Source organism: Purpureocillium lilacinum (genome assembly GCF_023168085.1).
Source record: "Purpureocillium lilacinum CBS 284.36 DNA, scaffold_4, whole genome shotgun sequence".
In the NCBI taxonomy this organism is placed as follows: domain Eukaryota; kingdom Fungi; phylum Ascomycota; class Sordariomycetes; order Hypocreales; family Ophiocordycipitaceae; genus Purpureocillium; species Purpureocillium lilacinum.
Window position 1 is genome coordinate 2,618,030 of NW_027072114.1, and position 21,345 is coordinate 2,639,374.

Consider the following 21,345-nt stretch of genomic DNA (forward strand, 5'->3'; position numbering starts at 1 on the left):
TGGCAACGGAGGTTGACTCGCTTGACTGGCGTCGAGCACCAAATATGTTGTGACGCGCCTGCAGGTTAAATACTTGATACATTATCATCAATCTTGCGCGGGTGAAACCGTGGCGGAGCTTGACTCGTCCGTACCGAGTTGTTCGTTGTGCGCCTCCTGTATCATGAAGCCAACTATGTTGGACACGATGTGCGCTTGCATAGGTTGGCCAAGAGCAGCTAGTACAGTAATAAGCCATTGCAAAAGGTTCCTGATAGGATATGCCGCCTCGCCATCCCGCGGCCCCGTGATGTCTACAGGAGACGCCAAGAACATTGACACCGCTCTGGATCTTATTTCCATGCGGGCGGGAGAAGGTGCTGGTCCAACCAGACAAGTGTTGGGCCACACGAGGGTATGTGGCTCTTATACTGTACCGCGTCTGACTTGAGACAATCTGGTGACCGACAGGCAGGCTGGAGTTGGTTCATGTTTACTGCAGCACTACAGTACAGTACTGTATCGTAGAGCACAGATACTGCAAAGGTTCCAACGGAGCCATAGCAGACACAGCACAGCACAGCTGTACCAATGGCCGTTATCAGCAGCACGACCATCCCCGATTTGCATACCCCGTACGGAGTACACACACCGCAGATGGTGCCAGCTCTCTTTCACAACCTGACAAGTTACGTTGCGCGCCTGCTTGCTTGGCACCGGTCCGCACTTTAGTTTCCAGTGCCGGTAGCCTTGAACCGAGGCGCGAACAACTCTGGTTCTTTTGACGCAACCACAAGAAGACCCCTGTGTGATCAGACCAGATTCTCAAGTCTTGTCCGATTACGCCCCTGTCGAATGGCGGCCTTGGTGCAACGCCTAAAGCCGCACGACCAACCGCCACATGCAGCTGTTCACAGTGCTGCAGGTATCGCATTCACTGACGCTGGAGCTAGCCGCACGTCATTGACCTGCTATGAAAGGGCAGGTGACCCTCCTCACCTGGATCCTCCGAGTCGGAGCAGCCTCTGGTCTCTATCTGGGAGCAAATTTCACTCTCCGACGAAGGATCTTCAAACTCAGCCCTGCTATCCCAAGCGACAATGGAGAAAGCCCCTACCGGGGGCGGAGGTGCTACACCTCACGATGAGGGAGTCTTCCACAAGAAGCAGGTTGACGTTGCGGCGGAGCATGTTGTACGTTGGTGGTGCCCCTGACGTGTGCAGTCAATCCGTCCAGACCTAAACCCAAGCAAAGCCTTCAGACGAATACGACTCAAGCGCTGCTCGTAAAGTCGAGTTGTAAGTTTAATTTTACACATTTCTATTCCAGAGGCTTCAATGCGACGGGCTGACGTGGGTGTGAAGGGATCTCAACGCTACCGAAGATGACATCCTCGAGGCAAAGGAATTGGCCTCGTCGATGAGTCTCGAGACTGTTCGAAAGGTAGGTCGGCCATGCCACGAACGGCGCGCATCCCTCACTAAAGTTTGCTTCAGCTCACAGAGTGCAGTTGATGACCAATATATTGGCTATTCACGAAGGCGATCCGAATTTTCCTTTCGTCACCCTCGAACGCATTAGGGCGTTCATGGGTAAGTGATTGTTTTACCGCCGTTTTCCCTTCACTAACTGTCAAAAGCCAATGAAGATATTGTGGACAACCCAGAGAAGCATGAAGACCTCGTCCAGGAGATGAAAATCGAAGCAGCGCTCATCACTAACAACAGTCCCTATGCTGAAGTTCGAGCCATCGTGGACAATCACGACGACCCGAACATGCCTGTGTCAACTATCCGTGCCTGGACCTTGGGATGTTTCTTTGGAATTTTACTTGCTTCTGTCAATGAGCTGTTTGCTATCAGGCAGCCCTCAATTACCTTGGGCACAAATATGGCTCAGCTCTTGGCTTATCCCGCCGGCAAGGCCTGGGAGCGCTGGATGCCCAAATGGGAGATCCCGATTCCATTCACTGGTCAAACCGCCAATCTCAATCCTGGGCCGTTCAACAAGAAGGAGCATATGGTTATTGCTATCATGTCTGCCACTGCTAAAAGCAATCCATACACTGGCCTTATTGTATGGCTGCAGGTCCTCCCGCAATACTTCGACCAACAGTATGCGCGCAACTGGGGCTATATGGTTGCCATAGCCTTTTCCGTAAACTTCTTGGGCTACGGCATGGCGGGTTTGACCAGGAAGTGGCTCGTTTATCCGGCTTATTGCTTGTGGCCGACGTCACTTGTCGTCATTGCACTTAATAGTGCGCTACACCAGGAAGATACTCAAAGCGTGATGGGCCCTTTCCGAAGGATCTGGACCATGACCCGCTATAAGTTCTTCATGTATGTGTTTATCGGCATGTTTATCTACTTCTGGCTCCCGAATTATATTTTCCAAGCCTTGTCATACTTCTCTTGGATGACTTGGATCTCTCCGCGCAACCGGGAGTTAACTATTCTCACCGGGGTAAATCTCGGTATGGGGGTAAGTATTGTTTTCGAACCTTATGAGCAACTGCTGATGCCACCTAGCTTTTCAACCCCTTCCCAACGTTTGACTGGAATATCATAAGCTACTCCGTTGATCCACTAGTAAGCCCAAACCCAAGGAAGTACGCAGCTCCAGTCTAACGTCCTCCAGATGCTCCCGGCGTTTGCGACATTCAACAGTGGTTTTGGAATGTGGGTCGCTGGTCTGGTGGCACTTGCCCTATGGTATTCGAATGCTTGGCATACCGGGTCCATGCCCATTAACTCGAACAGAGTCTGGGATCACTTCGGAAAACGCTACAACGCCACACGAGTCCTTGACGAACGCGGCCATTTTGACCTGGCCAAATATGAGAAGTACTCGGCGGCGTATATGGGGGCCACTCAAGTACTCGTGTACGGCCTGTTCTTTGCTTGCTACTCGTCTGTCGTAACCCACGTGGCTTTATATCAACGCCACGAACTAAAATTGGGGTTCAAGAATTTCTGGAGCGCGTTTAACCCCTTCAAGTGGACTAGCAAGACGAATGAAGGCGCCACTCAGCGAACTGAGGATGGCGCATACACGGATGTCCATAATCGTCTGATGTCGGTATATAATGAAGGTATCATTCCTTGCTCTATTCAAAAGGCATTCTGGTTGCTAATGTATTGCAGTCCCACACTGGTGGTTTTTCATTATTATGGTTCTGGCGATCGTCGTCGGCGTTATTGGCCTGACTGTGTTTCCAACATATACCACACCAGCGGTACCCCTATATGGCCTCTTGCTCTGTCTATTGTTCGTCGTGCCTGTTGGCATACTTAATAGCATGAGCGGGATCAACATACCTTTGAACGTTATTGCCGAATTTGTCGGTGGCCTGATCGCAAACGGCAATCCATTAGAAATGAACTTCTTCAAATCTTATGGGTATGAAGCCCCTATCCAGGTTTCCCTTCCAGAAACTAGTTGAGCAAAAAGCTAACATACTCCGTTTAAGCTACGTGACTTGTTCGCATACCCTGAAATTTGCTCAAGATATGAAGATAGCGCACTATCTTAAGGTCAGCTTACTAATTCGAAATTTGATCTATATCTCACCAAAGTAACTAGATTCCGCCTCGAGTGACCTTCATAGCTCAAATGATTGCGACATTCATAACAACCTTTTGTTCCACAGGTATCATGATGTACCAGGTATGTTCCCCGAGGCGTGATATGCGCAGTTCTGACTTGTAGCCCCGCAGATAAATATCAAGAACGTTTGCACAGACGATGCGCCGTCGAGGTTTTACTGCCCGGATAATAATACGTTCATGCTCGCCTCGGTATTTTGGGGGGTTATTGGCCCACTCAAGGTGTTCGGGATCAACGGCCAATACAAGTGGCTCCTATTAGGATTCCCACTAGGCATCGTCTTCACGTCTGCCATGTACGGCCTGCAGAAGGCATTCCCTCGAACCCGATGGTTACGGCAAATTCACCCAGTCATCCTCCTTAGTGGCGGCCTCAACTGGGCGCCCTATAGCTTCTCGTACATGTGGCCAGCCGTGCCCGTTGCTTGGGCTTCCTGGATATACATTCGTAGTCGCTACCTGGCTTTCTGGTCTAGGTACAACTACGTCTTGTCTGCCGCATTGAATGCTGGCGTCGCGGTTTCCGCCCTCGTCATGCTCTTCTCTGTGCAGTGGGTGGATATCAATATCGACTGGTGGGGCAACAGCGTGATCGAAATGGGTTGCGAAGCCAAGTCTTGCTTGTGGAAGCCCTTGGCTCCGGGCGAGCGATTCTACCCCTGGTGGGATAGCACCAAGGTCCCAGCTCCTTGAGCGCCATGGAAGTTGGCCTTATGTCTGGTCGTTTCAATCTGGGCCCGCGAAGCCCATGGATAATCTGATCCATGGAACCAGATCAGCCATGGAACTTGAACAGGTAGTTGAGCCGAGCCGGCACAGGCAGTCAAATTGGATGTTACTCCATAGTTCAGTAGGGAAAGTCAATCAGAGAGGTGCACAGTTCTCACTGGGAATGACAAGTTCATTTTGGACTCTTCATGTTTTCGTGTCACACTGACACCGCTTCATCCCAGGACTGTGTGGGCTCATGGCCCTTCGAGCCTATAGCTCAATCTGTTGCATGGGCCTTGATGACACCCACCGGGTCTTTCGTCTCCGTGTCACCCCATGTTGCTTCCCATCCGTGGTCTGCTAAATACACCTTCCACGCGGCGTCGTCGTCATCAAGTCGCCGCGAGACGTCTGGAATGACAAAGAAAGCGACACAAGCCCCCAGTACGGCAAAGCCCGATCCAATGAGAAACGCGACCTGATCGCCTTTGCCAGGGTTGTCGCTGTAAGAGTTGAGTATCGCGGTAAATACTTGCGTGCCTATGGCGGCACCCGCCTTGGACCAGGCGGCGATGAAGCCCATCATTTGACCACGAATAGACGTCGGAAAGCATTCTGATGCCGTGAGGACGACGGTACTGTTGGAGAGATTAACACACACGGTCTCAACTCCAGGGGGTCCTGAGAAGACTTGCCTGCCAGGGCCGACTTCTCCGAGCGTCATGAAAATGCCATACAACACGACAAACAACGGGAAGATGGTCTGTATAGGCCCGACGGCTCCACCGAGTATGAAACCTAGGATGGCCTGTAGGAAGAAGCCGAGGGCCATTGTCTGCCGTCGACCAATCCTGTCAGACAGGTAGCCGCCAATGAATGGTCCAGGGATGTAGAAGCAGTTGATTAGAACACCCCAGCCTAGGTTCTTGACCAAATCTCCGCCAGGGTTTGTCCGGTTGATGATTGTGGAACTGAAAATGCCGAATGGGATGGAAATCCAATTGTAAAGGAACCAGCAGGTTGCGGATCCGATAAGTGGCCGATAGTACCTTTTGAGAGCCAACCAGTATGGCACACGCTGCTTCCGCATGGCAGACTTGCGATACGCAGTGGCGACAGCCATGCGCATGCGAAACCAGAAGATGCCTAATGGTGGCACGGCCCCGAGAGCAAAAGCGGTGCGCCACACAATGCCATACTTGCTTTCGTCTTTTCCCACGCAAAGGAGTAACAGCAGGGGGACGAGGCCACCCCAGACATAGCCCAGCGCGGAAGATAAGTCGGCGAGCATGGCAAACATGAAGCCTCTGTGCTTGCGGTACTTGCCGCTCTCATCCGTTGCTTCTGCCGCACCAGCGCCGGACACGGGATACTCTCCTCCCGCGCCCACACCAGCGACACCTCGTGCGACGATGAGCATCCAGAAAAGGCCAGTCGGAGACGTTCCATTTGCAGCAGCTGACAGGGCGATACCCAGCACGAGGAGAATCGTGGTGGCAACGGCGCCAGTCTTGCGACCAAGCTGATCGACCACGACGCCGAAGAAGAGCATCCCGATGATCATACCAATCAGGAACGCGTTGCTAAGGCGTGTGTAAATGGAGGATGTGAGGTCATCTGGATAGATGATTGCCAAAAGCAGCTCCACATTGCCGATAACAGCAGCATTGCTAAGGGAGAACCGTGAGTCCTTGTCTTCCTTGAAGAGAGGTGGAGGGGAACGGCGACGAGGCTTCGGTTCGCCGCGATCAAGAGTGGCAATGCTTCTTACTAGCCGTCAGATCCGATGGCGAGACCTGAGAACAGGACCATCAGCCATACGGAGAGCTTGCTGTAGGATCCCTTCTCGCCTTCATCGACACTGGCGGCTTCAATTTCCGCGCCGTCTTTGCCATCACCGACAGACTTCACCTTTGATGCTTCCACGTCATGCGAACAGACCGCCTCAATCTCCGGGGTGGAATCTTGTTCTGTAGGTGCACCCATCTTGCCAGTCCACTTCACTCTTGGTCAGAAAAGGGCGTTGTAGGCGAGTGTCTCGCACATGCGTAGGCGGAATGGCAGCACCTGATGTTTCGAGGCACGAACAAGTAGAAGTTAGCCAGGATGCAAGTTTTTCGGGATACATGGAGATTAAAAGAACGGCGCAGGAGAGTTGGGATAGCACGATGACGCTGGACTGTTCGGTCAACGGAACTACTCGAGTCGACTCGACCATGATTTGGCCAGAGCCATCGCTCCCTCCGGAACCCCACACGGTGACCGGGGCAGGTTTGCCGATGCCCACTCTGCCGATCTTGGCGAACATATCAACCGGAGGAACGCGCGGGTCGCGTGGGGGTGGCACCCGCGGACCGCAAGTGCGGATCCCCATGTCTTTGTGGCTGCCCGACAAATTGCCCATCTGACAGATCTGCGTTTCGCGCAACGCCGCCTTCAACACCAAAAATTCGACAGCGGCTTGAGTGGGCAAGCGTCCTTTAACCCTTGGGATCTCACTACACACACAAGAGCGTCTCTTTTACATGTTCAAAACGGGGAATATATGTACAGGTCAATTGTTCCTGCACGACATGTAGTTTTGGCGCCCGTTAACCCCAAAGAATGTTCAGCCTCCGCCATCCTTTGGCGGGCGGTGGTGGGTCCTCTGGGTTCGCATTTGCAATGTCAATGAAACCGCGGATGGGCATTTCATCGAGAGATACCAGCTTCGTCTTTTTGCCAAACTTGTATCCGAAATATAGCAAGAATATGAGTGGGATGTTGAAGTATGAGGACACAAAGCTCTGCGGGCTCCAATGTCCTTTGATGAAGACGGAGAAGCCTCCAGTCAGCAACAGGAGGCTGAATGACAGCAGGCCAATCCAGGCAGCGTAGGGCTGGAATGGTCCTTTCCAGGGAAGCTCGTCGCGACTAATGTTCTGCTTCTTGCATCCGTAGAAGAACCGCAGGTACACGATCTCAATGTTGATCCAGTGCACAAAGGAACCGGCGGAGACAAGATTCTGGAGCCAGTCGAAGACGACGGAGGCAGCCGATGAGAGCGTCATGTATCCCAGCGCCATAGCGGATCCAACAGTGGCTACAGCCAACCAAGGAATGCCGAAACGATTGGTGCGAGTTAGTATCTTAGGCGCGTGGCCTTCCAAAGCGAGGCCATACAGGGTCCTGGTGGCCACAAGCATGGCTGTTTTGAAGTCAGCCTGTCGATTCGCGTATTCCGAGCTCCTGATGGTTTTCCCTTACCAGAGTTACCCGCGCTCCATGCGCTCGTCACGACAACCGCATTGATGATGGACGGTACATATTTGATACCGGCGTTCTTTGCTGCAATCGCAAACGGGGAGGCTCCAGCATCGCCTGAGTGGGCCGTCAACGCTTTATCGCTGGACGACACAATGAGGCCAACGAAGAAGATGGTGATGACGTAGAAAATCGCAATCCTCCAGAAAACACGCTTGGCTGCTTTGGGGATGTTGTAGCGAGGATTTTGAGTCTCTGCCGCAGGCACAGAGATGTTTTCGACGTTGGAGAAGGCGAATGCAGCGCTGACCATGACGCGCCAGAAACCGAGGAAGCGGCCCCAAGCGCCTTCGATCTGGAAGTACTGGACGAACGGCCCTGGTGTGTGCCAGAAGCGGAAGCCGATGGCTTCTCCCGAAGGCCCTGCTCCTGCAGTGATGCAAATGCTCTGGAAAATCCCACCGTCAATCCTTGCAGTTCTGAATCGGGATCATGTGCAGCAAACTTACCATGATGTTCACCCCTACAATGAGAATAATCTTGAGAATGGCAAACACGAACTCCATCTCGCCATATATACTGATCAGGAGCATATTGCTCAGAATGAGCAAGCCGCCGAGGGACGTAATCCACACGGCATGATTGATGTGCGACCAGTAGTCAATGATGACAGCGCAAGCGACCATCTCCGCCGGCAGTAGAATGGAATTTGAATACACGCTGTTCCAGCCCTGGGCGAAAGAGAGCGCCGGGTCAACGAACCATTCAGCGTGGCGGATGATGCCGCCAGAAAGCGGCACGAGGGCGCTCAGTTCGGCCACGGATATGACGACGCAACACATGAGCAGCCCGACGATAGAGTATGAGAGAAGAATGCCAAGCGGGCCGCCTCTTGAAAGAGCCTGGCCTGTTGCCAGGAAAAGCCCCGTGCCAATTGTGCCGGCAAGGGCAATCATCTGAATATGTCGTTGCTTCAGACCACGTTTGGATTGAGACAGCTCCGCAAAGGCGGCATGCTCTTTGAACTTGGGGTCCTCATCTTGATCAACTGGAGCGATGGGGGTTTGCACAACGTCGATGTCATCTTCCCTGGGTCGGGGACGGACCGCCTGCTTCTCGGCGTCCGGCTGCATACCTGGGTGCACGGCGGACGGTGGCTGGAGTTGGGCGCTGCGCAACGAGCCTCGAGGTCGTCGTGTAAGAAACAGGCGGAGTAGCAGAGAGTTCAGGGGCAGCTTCCTGGCAAGCCAGTGACAATATTGAGATGGAGGCGCGCACCGCCGATTCACTACGTTGTCGAGTCGAACAAAGATGTCTAGGATGAAGCTGCCTCCCTCAAGCCCTTATTATGCTTGCGAAGCTGCAGACGTTGGGCTTGGATTTGCTGCACACCTACGTGGGGAGCGTGCCGCCAACACCAACAGCCTGTCTCATTGCTTCCCGGTAGCCTGTGGCAGGATCGACATTTTGGCACACCGCTGCATGTCCATGTCCCAGCCATCATCAGTCAGCACCACGCAGCAACATCTGTTGATTGTGGCTAATCCTACATTCAACAACATCCAACGTCGATGGGAGAGACTCATTTGAGACAGGTCATCTGCAGAAGTGTGAGGAGAAGCCGCTTGATCGCTTACTGATACGCTTTCACGAGCGCGCTACGTTTTCGCAGATAAGAACGACGGTGCATAGAGTGCTTGGTCGCCCGAGGCACCCACTACGCAACATGATCGCCAATGGGCCATTGACCAACCTCCCCGCCACTAAAGTGCCCGCTGCACGTCAGCTAGCGAGCGGCACAGCGGGGCGCCGACGCTGGACTCTGCACTCCGCAATCTTCTCGCGGCTACCAATGATCCCAGCCCATTTGATTTCACCTCGCCTAAACGCCAGGAAGGCTCTGTGCTGCGAGCGAATTCTCACCATGACCGAAGCCTGCGAAGATTACCAGGATGTTCGGGTGTCGGAGAGGGACCGACGGCACTGGCTTGGCGCGTGGCAGGGGGCCCGCGCTGTCCATCCGCTAGCCTCCGCCACTTCAATGTGCTGTCCGTGGGGGTGGTAGCGTGAGCCCACAGCCGACAGACACCTACACTTGCTCCATTCAATAGGTACCTGGTCCTGGAGACTAGTGGTGGCTGCCTCCACTGGGTCTCACCTGTAGCAGCGTTAGCTTCCCCGCCTTGGATTCAAGCCTGCCGGTGAACGGCGTCATTCGCAGTCCAGCCATCCGCTCGGATAATGATGCCAGGGTGGATAGTTGCGCGGATAACTTATCCCTGATTCTTAGCGAACTGGACTCCTCGGTTGAAAAAGTTTGGCGAAGCCGCGGCGCCCATGTCCGCTGCCACCAGGCGTCATCGTCTGTGCCTTTGGAGCTCGCAAATGCTCAGTCTACCGGAAGCGCACGACTCACCACCACGACGGCAGACAACCAGCGACCCAAGATGAAGGCGGAAAAGGTTGACCTTGGCGAGACTTCGCTGCTTGAGAAGCAGCAGCGGTGGACGAAGAGACCTCAAAGATTTGTCCATATCGTCATTGCCGCCGTCATCCTCGCCGCGCTGCTTGTAAAGCAAGGCAGTACTTGGACAGGCTTGCAAGCCTTGGTTCACCAGAATCCGTCCAAGCATCTCAACAAAGTTCAGCAATGCTCCATTGACAATTTCCACCAAGATCTTGGGTTTCTTGACCACGCGAAGCCGATCGAGGCTCATGAGTTTATTCAAAGGAGAGATAGACTTGCACAAGCACTCGCCCAGAATGGTGTCGACGCCTTTGTGTTGGAGCCTGGATACACCTTCCAGTGTGTGCTCCTGTGCATCCACAGGCATTTAATAGTGTGTCACAGCTAATAAATGAGCTGCAGATATTACGGCAACATCTCTCAGACAGAGTGGGAGCCATGGGAGCCTGAGGAGCGTCCCTTTTTAATGCTCGTCCTTCCCCAGATCGCGGCCGATGGGTCCGTATCTGCCAAAACGGCCTTCCTCGCGCCTCACTTTGAAGAGGGCCGTGTGCGCATGCTCGGTATTCCCTCGCGCGATGCCGAGCTCGACATCGTCATTTGGGAAGAACACTGGAACCCATACAAGACGCTGCTCGAGTCTTCACTCTTCGAGGGCAAGAAGCAGCCCACGCTCATGGCCGACGAGGAGATGCGGGACTACATCGTGCGAGGCTTGGATAATAACGGGTTCAAGACCGTGGGCCTCTCTCCGGAGGCAGAGTTGGTTCGGCAGACCAAGTCGCCAGCCGAGGTTGAACTGCTTCGAGCGGTCAATACCGGCACCGTCGCCGCTGTGCGCGCTATGCGACCCTGTCTCGTACCCGGCCTGACCGAAGATGAAGTCACGGCCATCCTGGACAACACGTTGCTCTCGGTAGGCTTCGGGCTGTTCTTCAACATTGTGCTCTTCGAGGAACACGGCGCACTGCCTCATGGCGGCTTCGTCACTGGGGGCAAGAAGCTCACGCAGGACAGCATGGTCGTCATTGACGTTGGAGCGCATTATCTTGGCTACTCCTCCGACATCTGCCGCAGCTTCCTCATCGATCCGCCTGAAGGAAAGGCTGCGTCAGGGGACCCTCGACGGGCTGAAAAGGAGAACGTTTGGCAGATTGTCCTCGACGCGCAGACTGCTGCTGCGGGGGCCATGAAGCCCAACAACACAGCCGCGAGCGTGGACATTGCCGCGCGATCTGTCATCGAGGCTGCTGGCTACGGGTACGGCTTCACGCACAGGCTCGGTCACGGCATCGGGATCAAGGCGCACGAGTCGCCGTACCTGAACAAATGGAACACTGCTGATAAGCTCGGCCCTGGAATGACGTTCACGAATGAGCCTGGCATTTACCTCGAGGGAAAATTTGGCGTGCGGCACGAAGACATTTACCTGGTCACGGAAAACGGCGAGGCCGAGCTATTGACTGGACGGAGGGCGCGAGGCCTGTACGATCCTTGAAATTGGGGTATCATATTGTTGCGCTTGATCTAGAAGGCAAGTCAAAAGACTAAATACCGCACACAACTCCGCGCACATGTCATGTCGCTGTGCGCTCCTGAACTCCGTGAACAGGAAACCCACTGGCAATGGCTGCCCCTTGCATCCGGCGCAGCCACGGCAAGCCATCGCCCCTAGGGACTGGCCGATGAGCCAAGCTGCAATCGACGTACACTGAATCGTTCAGATAAGTCCAGTTGGAAACCTCTGCCGCGCATTCGGAGAGTGCGCCGGGAAACGGAGACGCGCTGAGGGCTGCACAGATCCAGCACATTTGCTGAAACACTTCAATCATCGTATGTGTCCACGCGGAGACACTCATCCGAATGACCGCCTCCTCGACTTCAATGTGGATGAGCCGTAGTCCGGGGCAATGCGGCCCGTTCTCATCAGTCCCGTCCCACACCGACATGCCGGACATGGGCTCGCCGTGTCGGGACGAGTATGAGGCATTACCCACAGCCTCCTCGAGGCAATTCAAGACCAGCTTTCCGCACCTGGGCCACTGCGAATTGACGTAAGCGGACACCGTTGTGTACATGCAGTCATCGGCAGTTCCAGTGATGGCTGGCAACGTCCCGAGATTGACCAGCTGCGGGTCCGCGATGCCGTCAAGTGGCCCAAACAGCTGACACTCGTACTTGAATTGGGCAATGTGAAAACCATCTGAAGGTGGGGGATAAGGTCGTTTCGACAGGAGCATACTCCAGATGGCGGATTCGGCGAGGTGCATCTGAACGTAGTGCGGCGACAGTAAGACCTTGCGGACCTCGGATATGAGATTCCTCGCGGCGCTGCCGCTGATAATTTTGCTATGCAACGAGCGAGCAATGTCGTCTGGCGAACCTCCCGGGGACTGCGACGGCATTTCTCTATGCCAGTAGCTACAGAGGAGCTGTAAGGCGAGGGGTAAGTCAATGCCGCCGGCACTGGATGACCATGTGGATTGTCTCTGCGACAACCCGGGCCCGATTTTGTCGAGGATGCATGGTGACGTCTCTGGGCCATTAAGCAGCAAGACGATTTGGCGGATTGGACCTTCGAACAGGCGCGTGACTTGGCGGGAAACCTCTGCGCCAGGAGGGCTGTCTTCCTGGTAAAACTGGAATAACTCGTCCCAAAGCTCATGAGTGAACGTTGACAAAAGGCGGTCGATGACGCGATCGAGATTTACCCGGACAGCTTGATCGCCGAGGTAGTAGTGGGTAAGAAGCTCGTTCTCGAGGCCGTCGGCAAGAGCCTTTGCGAAAGCGGCGACGAGTGCGCCAGCGATGAGGGGCGGGACCTGGACCTCGATCGGCTTTGCCTGTTGAGAGAGGCGCGTGGGGAAAGTCGGGGGCGGCTTGTACGGCGAGGCGACGACTGCGCCTGGCCTCCTGATGGCACTGTCAGGCAAGCCAGGTGTCGTCGGTGGCATGTCTGATGCTGGTCATGACGGAGGGGCGACGGTCCGAAAGAGGTGCAGGGGGGCCGGAAAACGAAAGGCAGTGCGTGCAATACGCAAGATGTGCCCCTACCACGAGTGCGACGAAGATGAAAAAGTATGTAGTAGCGAGAGTCCTCTATATCCACGGTTTTCCTCACGTTGCAGCAAATTTTCGCCGCCGCATCATCGCATTCGTGTGCCGCACTGTCGCTCGCGGGCAAAAGAGGAGAGGCAACGCCAGGGCTGACGTTGCTTCGAGCCCATGTATTGCGCGTCCCCTGCTGACAAAGAGGGCAAAAGGCGGCACTGGCCGCGCCAGACCCATCGCAAAGGGGGGCGCTCGCACATCATTATTAGGGGGAGGCCAAAATCCCGTACCGATTCGCAAGGTACTTGAATAAAGTGCCGGGCGGTTTGCAGCCTCCTTGTCTACCCAGTTCAGTATAAATAAGCTCTGGGTGCCGTAGCCTCAGACTGTGTCGTTGTGTGCATGTCCGCGCCCCCACGCCCCCCGGTTTGCTGGCGGTGATGCCATCGCGCCTGGCCGCTCTCGACTACTTGAACACGGCAATTGAACGGTTGCGCGGACATTGCGCAGATGAGAATCGTCTGACTCGCGGATTGGGAGGAACACTGCGAGTGCTGCAGGAACCTAGACTTCTGGGCCGGTATCGACACGAGTCGGGCACGATGAGTCGGCCAGGGCCTCCTTGCCATCGAGTCGGAGTTGCTCGTGACGGCCTCGCTGGGCCTGGAGCCGCAGCGCTGGACGCACCACAGAACCCATGCGTGCAATCACGCGCGTGTGTTCCGTTGGGCCTAGGCTCGAGGAGGGCCTGCCGCACCCACGACAGCACGCTTGAGGTTCCTCACTTGGTGCTCTGAAGGTGAAGAGCGGCGTCCTGGTCGCGGCGAAATGGGCCTTGGGGACGAGTATCAGGGGGTCGCTACGGTAAGACGACGAGGTCGATCAAGGACTGTGCGTCTCGGACCTCAATTGCAGCGTCAAAGTAGGTACAGCAGGTGAGTCAAGCAGCCCTGGATGAGACGAGGCCTGGTTGTCTTTCATCTTCCAGCTACCACTTTACGGGATGCTTCACCTCTCAGCCGGTTGTCTGCAATGCCTCAAATTGTGCCTTCAGCAGCTGTTGCAACCCCACACGGGACGACCGCGTCCTCAGCAGGTCAAGCGGACCATCACGCGTCTCGGTGGCCTGTTCAACCCTGTTCGGGAACCAAAGGTCCGAGTCCCCGCCCGACTCCACTCCGCTGTCAGGTGCCGGCTGGGTCGCGATCCACTGTCAGCTGTCGTCATCGGGAGCCAAGGTGAGCTCGGTGACTGCGAAAGAGACGGTAGAGAAGATGAGCCTCAATAAGGGGCAGCATGGTCTCAATTGGGATCTTGATCGCACGAGGTCCCGAGGTGAGTTGGTTGCACCCAAGGCAAGGCGTGCCTGGATGTCACCAGGGAGAGCTCCCCCGACCCCTCATGCAAGGTCGGTCTCCGAGTGCGGCGGGGGCGTTGGAGGCATGGATGGTCGTCTGATGCTGCTCCAGGTGCGGGCTGCCGCTGAGACTCCGGCAGGGCGAGGCCAATTGATGGGTGCCACAGCACTCCGCTGGCATTGCAAGGCCCAGCCTGGGCTCCCGTGAATGGCGGCGCGGGCGCGCGGCAGGTCCCTTCCCAGCGGCTGCGAAGCCAGCCTGGTTGGGACCGTAGGTGCACCCTTGCGTCCCGTCCTCCACTTTAAGATTGCATGCCTTTGCTTGCAGTGTTGCAGCCAGGTGGTGAAGTACTGCTACCTTGGGTACTCAGCCCAGCCGAGCTCTCCGTGCGCCGTGGCGCTGGCTGGTCCAGGCCGAAGGCTCCGAAGAGGGGTTGCCCAGGCTGATCCCTCGTCCGCAGCGCAGCACTGGAGGAAGGTTGGAGAGGTCCCCAACACGCCATCCAATACAAACTCACCTCAGGCGATGTACACACCCACCATTCCCACCGCTTCGCCCTGGCGATACCGCAGACATTCGCAAGCATTGAATGCTTCCACGGGCGCGCTTGCTCCTCCCCGTCTGCCATGCGAATGCCCTCGCGCCCCTCTGGCTCCCCATCAGCTGTTCATCAGCTCACTAAGTGCGCTGCGGTGGGTCAATCGACATGCTTCCCCGGATTCTACCCCGGACCTCCGATCAGGCTGGCCCTGCAGCTCTAGCGCTAGGCCCAAACAGGCACCAAGGTCTGAGTACCACGGCGCCCGTGTACGTCGCAGTCACGCGATCTTAGGAGGCAATGGCAGTGACGGCCGCTGATGGCACTTACCCCGCCCGGTCTGACGAAACCGTAGGGGACATGCTGGGAGACCAGCCCGGCAACAGGACAGCTCGTTCCTGCTTGGGTCTCAGCACCTCAGGCACCTCTGCCCTGCCCTCCCGCCGATAATAGGACCTCCCCTCCCTCCCCCTCCTCGTTCCCCTCTTCTTCCTCTCTTCATCACTGTCATCATTGATGCACCCCGACTCATCTCGCCATATCCCACTTCCATCACAGGTTCGTCTTGCAAGCTCGTCCGTGGCACCCGAGCCACAGTTCGGCTGCCCCTTCGTTGCCCAAACGCTGACCCCAGCTTCGCTCTAGCGATTACCGCCGCTCTCTGGCCGTAGTCAATAAGCACATTCCACCATGACTGAACCGCTCTCCAAGGTCGATTCCGCCGTCCAGGGCTTGTCGTCGTCGCCGCCCAAGGAGAAGGGCCATAGGAGGCAAAGCTCCAGCGCGACCGGTGTGATGAACATCAATGATCTCGGTAAGCTCACTGGCTCCCACCCCTTCCCCTCGCCACCATAACGCGCTTTGGGGTGCATCACAGCGCATGCTATCAAAGACGTTACATGTTGTAAAGCGCATGAACTGACACATGCAAACTGCAGAGAAGGAGAAGATTGAGATTGAGCTTCCTGTCGAGACACAAAAAACGGGCTGGTAAGTCATTGCCGTTTCCCCACCCGCCCTTCTCCGCATAACGGTCCCATGCGTTCTTGCATAGTGGCAGTGCTGATGGTTCACTGTATAGGAAGATCAACTCGAGCCCCATGACAATCGATGACCCGGCCATCCTCAAGATTCCCCTGACCAAGCCTCCGGTCAAGAAGATTGACCTGCACTTCCCACTGGGCATGGAGGTCACGGCAAGAAATCTCAAGGGCGTTACCATCAAGGATGCGATGGACGCGATTTACAAGGCGTACAAGAAGCGGGTGAGTCTGCAGTGATCCGCGTCACAGTTTGCCGTTGACTGACATGTCCCAAGGCCGACGATGAGCTGGACAACCCGTACCTGGCCGGGTTCGAGTGGGATAAGGAGGAGTCGTGGACACGGTTGGTCGTCCACCTCCAGAAGCAGCCCACGTCCGGCGGCGGTGGCGGCGGCGGTGGCAAGAAGAAGAAGAACAAGAAGGAGGAAGAGTAATAAGCCCCAACACCCGATATCTGTTCCAATATTTCCTTCAACTGTCTTGTTTGGCTTCGCTGGGTTCGTTGCGAGTCGGCGCCCGGGATATTGCGATTAGATACTCTCGGTAGTGTTAGTGTGGAGCGACTGCTTGAGGCGTCGCCTTTTGTCTGCCCTTCGTGTCGGAGCCGCCGGGGCTCCGAGCAATTGATTCCGAGGTCTGCTGGAACCTCGCTAGCTTTTCACCTCATCGCGTCGAAGCCTCTTTGCCTCTTGTGATAGACGCAGCCCTGGAAGGCGACGAGTGACCATGGGCATGCCCTGACGTCGTCGCCGTACCGTCCATCGGTACTAAAATGGGCGGTTGGCGTCCGTTTATCCTGCTGCGCTAAGATCCACCACTGCTAGATGCATCTCACGCGTTTCGAGCACGTGGAGTTGCCAGTGTTCCAGCCCTGCCCAAGACATTCCAGTCTCTGTGATGGGCTGCCAAACGACGAGCAAAGGCTGGCAGGATTCAGCTTTCGAGGATGCCACTGTAGATGTCCGGCATCGAGGATTGACCGACATCGCTGGGTTCATTCCGAGGACGTTTCAAGAGCAACCCAACGCCGTTGGCACGGACGGCAGGACTCGCTAACTATCTTCTCCGTGCCTGTTTCGTAAGTGAGCATGTTAGTGTCGGGCAGTGATTCCGCGCGGCCCAGGAAACCTGGGCCCCGCGCCGAACGGGGGAGCTCATGGCCGCGCCCCGGGATTGGGCGGTTACTGTCGGTTCGCCCCTCCTCCGGTCTAAGCTCCCCACGGCGGAATAAGCGCGACACAACCACAAGGCTCGGAATCGGATTCAGCGCTCACGTCATGAAATGCGAGGCACAGGGTCCCCGGGGTCTTCGGGGCCAAGAGAGTTTAAAAGGATGAAGGCCTGCTCTACCCGCGCGCTGGGCGGCCCTGCCTGGTTGCGACAGGGACGAGATTGACGTCTGTGCATCGCGCGTTGCCCACCATGCCCGTCACGCAGTTCGAAACCAAAGAGAAGTACCGTTATCAGAACGGCTTCAACTGCCATTTTGAGTATGTTGCGCGCTTGGCACGAAGGACAATTAATTGCAAATCGTCAATTCGCGGCTCCTTTGGCGATCATTCTGGCTGACGGTCTGTTGCGATTCAGGTCCGAGGCCGTCGAGGGCGCACTTCCCATCGGCCACAACTCGCCCCAAAAGCCCCCGCTGGGTTTGTACGCCGAGAAGCTCTCTGGCACGGCTTTCACCGCGCCCAGGCACGACAACAAGCAGACATGGTTGTACCGCGTCTTGCCGTCGTGCGCGCACCCGCCCTACCAGCCCGCCGCCGAAACCCGCACCGCGTCCGGGTTGCCCAAGGATGACGCGTCCAAGATGCACTACATCCCCAATCAGCTGCGCTGGGATCCCTTTGACCATGACGAGGCCAAGGACCTGGACTTTGTGTCGGGCCTGAGGCTTGTCGCCGGCGCCGGCGACCCGACGCAGAAGCAGGGCCTCGGCATGTTCGTCTACGCCGCTGGCAAGAGCATGGCCAACGACGCCGTCTACTACTCGGCCGATGGCGACCTGCTCATCGTCCCGCAGGAGGGCGACCTGGACATCCGCACCGAGTTCGGCTGGCTGCTCGTGCGCCAGATGGAGATTTGCGTCATCCCTCGCGGCGTCAAGTACCAGGTCCACCTCGTCAATGGACCGGCGCGCGGCTACGCACTCGAGCTCTACCAGGGCCACTTCAACCTCCCCGAGCTTGGCCCCATCGGTTCCAACGGTCTTGCGAACGCCCGCGACTTCCAGACCCCCGTAGCTTGCTTCAGCGAGGACTTTGGTGTGACAGCGTCCGAAGGCCCGAACACATTTGTCGTCACGGTCAAGTTCAACAACAGCCTGTTTGAGACAAAGCAGGCTCACACACCATTTGATGTCGTCGCTTGGCAGGGCAACTACTATCCGTACAAGTACGACCTCGGCCGCTTCAACACCATTGGCACGATCTCTTTCGACCATCCCGATCCCTCCATTTTCACCGTCCTGTCCGCCCCGTCGCCTGTTCCCGGCACCGCCGTGGCCGACTTCGTCATCTTCCCGCCACGCTGGCTCGTTGGCGAGGACACCTTCCGACCTCCTTGGTACCACCGCAACACCATGAGCGAGTTCATGGGCCTGATCCGCGGCGGCTACGACGCCAAGCGTGGCGGTGCCGGAGGCTTCGTACCCGGCGGCGCGAGCTTGCACAATGTCATGAGCGGCCACGGGCCGGATGCCGAGAGCAACGAAGGAGCGCGAGAGGCGGAGCTGAAGCCCGTCAAGGTTGGCGAGGGGAGCTGCGCCTTTATGTTTGAGAGCTGCCTCATGGTCGGCGTGACGGAATGGGGCCTCCGCACGTGCCAGAAGGTACAGGAGGGCTATAACGAGGAGAGCTGGGGCGGTGTCCGATCGCACTTTAAGCTGCCCGAGGATAAGAAGGTGATCAGCCATCTGGCCCAGTGAGGAAATGTTTCACGACGCGACGAAAAGGAAAGCAATATTATTTGGGACAAGGCATATGCGCCTTAGGGTCGAGGACTGTACAGCATGTGACTGAAAGAACGCATTGTCAGACGAACCGCATGACATATGAATATCACTTAGCTTGAGTGGGCATAGAACGAATTCTTCTTTTGAGATATTACCTGTTAGCGGACAAGCTGAGGAGCTCTTCATGTGCTGATGCTGGGCGTCTACGACACCGAATTTTGCAAACGCTGCACTTTGGTATGTAGCCAGCCTGTTGGTTCTATGTCTTTCACGTCGCTCGTAGCGTGGGCAGAACGGGGATCATTGCGCCATACTCTGTAAGACAAGAATACTGCTCTTGTGAACCCGTAGCGACGGATTTATGCCCGCATTGGCTGACTTTCCGACGCGCTTAGAGGACGGCGTAGCTGGCGATGTAGCGTCGCAGGGATGCTTTCAGAGACGTTGAGAATTCTTAGGGCTACATTGTCGGGATTCGAACCGCCACGGGTTCCGTGCAAAGCAGCGTGTTTTCGCGTGGTGCGGCACGCCGTGAACACATGGTTGCCAGCTGCCACCACCTGCACTCAACCGTTTGTGCTCCGAACGGCCCGTTTGCACTGAACCTCTCCTCCATCATCACCTCCTTCATCCCTCCACCTCTTCCCACAGCACCATCGCCTTCTCGGCTAGGTCTGAAGTTGAGGTCGCGGTGGTCTTCTTCACTCACTTGGGATTGCCGCCTCTTTACCCTACTTCTGCCCTGCGATTCATCGCTTCGCCTCGGCACGTTTGCAGCCACTTCCAGTTCTTCTCTCAAAACCGCCACCCGCGAGGCTTTCTACCGTTTAGCAAACATTCCCACTCTGCCTACAAGCGACCTCCGTGCTCTCCAGGCATCAACTCGCCGCACGCCGCACGCCACAATGGATCTTCGTCTCCGCGAAGCAGAAACTCCAGCGAAGGGTTCCGCAACGGGACCAGTTGCGCTCATCAAAGCCAGGCCCTCTGCAATCAAGACTGAGGACACAGAAGACGGTGCCGCCCGATCTTCTAAGAATAAGAAGAAGAAGAACAAAAAGGCGGAGCACGACGCCAACACACCACTCCATGAGCACGTCAAGAAGCTCGAGGAGAGAGAGAAGAGACTCCGCTCTGATAAGAAGCAGCTTGAGAAGACGGAACTCGAACTTGAAGAACGTCTTGAGAAGGCAGAGCAAGAGCTGCAGACGGAGCTTGTGAGGAGCAACCGCATCCAGAACACGAACAACGCGCTGCAGAAAGCACGCGATGAGCTCTTCAAAGAAGCTGAAGATACGAAGGCCAAGCTCGAGGAAGCGAATGCGCTTGCCGAGAAGCTGAAGGAGGAGCTCGACACCCGCGAGTTCGAAAGCCGCAAATTCCGTACGGCGCTTGCAGCGGCTTTCAAGCTCCTGACGGAGCTTAAGGACCAGGTCACGCTTAAGAGCCTGCTGCACCGAACGGACCATTTCCTGCGACTCAAACTTGGCCGGCTTGGCGGCAACGCAGGTGTTGCGCCGGCATCGACAGCCCCGTCTGAGCAAGACGAAGCGATCGATGATGCGTTCGGAACTGAAGATTCGGAGGATGACTGCGATTTATACGAGCCTGACGGAGCGGCAGTGGCTGCTGGCATTCAGGCCGTTAACGAACGACAAGCTCCGTCTGGAATGGATCTCAAATACGAGTCGGACTCCGACGACGACAAGCCGCTCGCGATGCTGCTCCGCAGCGGCAACAGCCAGGTCGAGGAGTCTGCGGATGGCCTTTCGGATTCCGATTCTGAGGATAGGGCTATGATGAAGCTTCGGGCTCTCGCCGTCGACAAGAACATGCCGCACTCCTCGTCCTCGGGTACGACTCAGACACCGGACGCGGCACCTACCTCGAAGAAGCATCTGCTGCTGGAGGAGGATCTTTGGGACGAGGACGAGGACGAGGCAATCTTTCTACGACCTGCGAAGCGCGTCAAGTTTGAATCAGACGTCAATTGTGAGGCCGACGACTCAGCGGCGAAGATGGAGAGGGACTCGCGCAAGTGGTTGTAGAGCGCCATCGTGGGCCTCTTGCCGCACGTTGGAGCCTTCCTCTCGACCACATTGCAGAATTCCTGAGCTTGGTCACGCGCCCGGGAGGGGGGAAGTTCCCCTCGACTTTGACGGCTCGCTTACGGGAATGCGCTGCAATACGACGGGGTTGCACTGCCGGGTCATCTTGCCTTCGGGTAACGATATACACTAAAAGGGCAAGCGAGCTGTGGAGATGATACGGGAATCCATGGTGGTAGCATACCACCGTTGGCTGGTAGCGCTTCATCCCACGATGAATATGAACGCTTAGTTCAGGCTAAGGATAAATAAAAGCTCGCTCTGCAGTATTGCTAACTTGCTC

General features: G+C 56.1%; 8 protein-coding genes across 8 annotated transcripts; 5 read left to right on the top strand and 3 right to left on the bottom strand.

Moving 5' to 3' along the window:
* Nucleotides 1–1,079: 1,079 nt before the first annotated feature.
* Nucleotides 1,080–4,280, top strand: PLICBS_005971 (uncharacterized protein; the record flags this gene model as incomplete). Its single annotated transcript, XM_065600831.1, has 11 exons — nucleotides 1,080–1,172; nucleotides 1,234–1,277; nucleotides 1,344–1,422; nucleotides 1,490–1,571; nucleotides 1,628–2,463; nucleotides 2,511–2,570; nucleotides 2,620–2,660; nucleotides 2,742–3,060; nucleotides 3,126–3,138; nucleotides 3,632–3,648; nucleotides 3,699–4,280. The coding sequence occupies 11 exons, from the start codon at nucleotides 1,080–1,082 to the stop codon at nucleotides 4,278–4,280; spliced, it is 2,166 nt and encodes a 721-aa protein (XP_065456903.1).
* A 295-nt stretch (nucleotides 4,281–4,575) lies between these two features.
* On the bottom strand, nucleotides 4,576–6,284 carry PLICBS_005972 (uncharacterized protein; the record flags this gene model as incomplete). Its single annotated transcript, XM_018319710.2, has 2 exons — nucleotides 4,576–5,968; nucleotides 6,070–6,284. 2 exons carry the CDS (start codon nucleotides 6,282–6,284, stop codon nucleotides 4,576–4,578), a joined length of 1,608 nt encoding a protein of 535 aa, XP_018182184.2.
* A 605-nt stretch (nucleotides 6,285–6,889) lies between these two features.
* On the bottom strand, nucleotides 6,890–8,674 carry PLICBS_005973 (uncharacterized protein; the record flags this gene model as incomplete). The annotated part of the gene is made up of 3 exons (XM_018319711.2): nucleotides 6,890–7,485; nucleotides 7,545–7,989; nucleotides 8,051–8,674. 3 exons carry the CDS (start codon nucleotides 8,672–8,674, stop codon nucleotides 6,890–6,892), a joined length of 1,665 nt encoding a protein of 554 aa, XP_018182185.2.
* Nucleotides 8,675–9,988: 1,314 nt separating this feature from the next.
* PLICBS_005974 (uncharacterized protein) lies at nucleotides 9,989–11,506 on the top strand (the record flags this gene model as incomplete). The annotated part of the gene is made up of 2 exons (XM_018319712.2): nucleotides 9,989–10,347; nucleotides 10,411–11,506. The coding sequence occupies 2 exons, from the start codon at nucleotides 9,989–9,991 to the stop codon at nucleotides 11,504–11,506; spliced, it is 1,455 nt and encodes a 484-aa protein (XP_018182186.2).
* A 79-nt stretch (nucleotides 11,507–11,585) lies between these two features.
* Nucleotides 11,586–12,962, bottom strand: PLICBS_005975 (uncharacterized protein; the record flags this gene model as incomplete). Its single annotated transcript, XM_065600832.1, has 1 exon — nucleotides 11,586–12,962. The coding sequence occupies one exon, from the start codon at nucleotides 12,960–12,962 to the stop codon at nucleotides 11,586–11,588; it is 1,377 nt and encodes a 458-aa protein (XP_065456904.1).
* Nucleotides 12,963–15,645: 2,683 nt separating this feature from the next.
* PLICBS_005976 (uncharacterized protein) lies at nucleotides 15,646–16,432 on the top strand (the record flags this gene model as incomplete). The annotated part of the gene is made up of 4 exons (XM_018319715.1): nucleotides 15,646–15,769; nucleotides 15,894–15,945; nucleotides 16,037–16,220; nucleotides 16,274–16,432. 4 exons carry the CDS (start codon nucleotides 15,646–15,648, stop codon nucleotides 16,430–16,432), a joined length of 519 nt encoding a protein of 172 aa, XP_018182189.1.
* A 988-nt stretch (nucleotides 16,433–17,420) lies between these two features.
* Nucleotides 17,421–18,927, top strand: PLICBS_005977 (uncharacterized protein; the record flags this gene model as incomplete). Its single annotated transcript, XM_018319716.2, has 2 exons — nucleotides 17,421–17,488; nucleotides 17,586–18,927. 2 exons carry the CDS (start codon nucleotides 17,421–17,423, stop codon nucleotides 18,925–18,927), a joined length of 1,410 nt encoding a protein of 469 aa, XP_018182190.1.
* Nucleotides 18,928–19,859: 932 nt separating this feature from the next.
* PLICBS_005978 (uncharacterized protein) lies at nucleotides 19,860–21,002 on the top strand (the record flags this gene model as incomplete). Its single annotated transcript, XM_018319717.2, has 1 exon — nucleotides 19,860–21,002. One exon carries the CDS (start codon nucleotides 19,860–19,862, stop codon nucleotides 21,000–21,002), a length of 1,143 nt encoding a protein of 380 aa, XP_018182191.2.
* Between the last annotated feature and the right edge of the window lie 343 nt (nucleotides 21,003–21,345).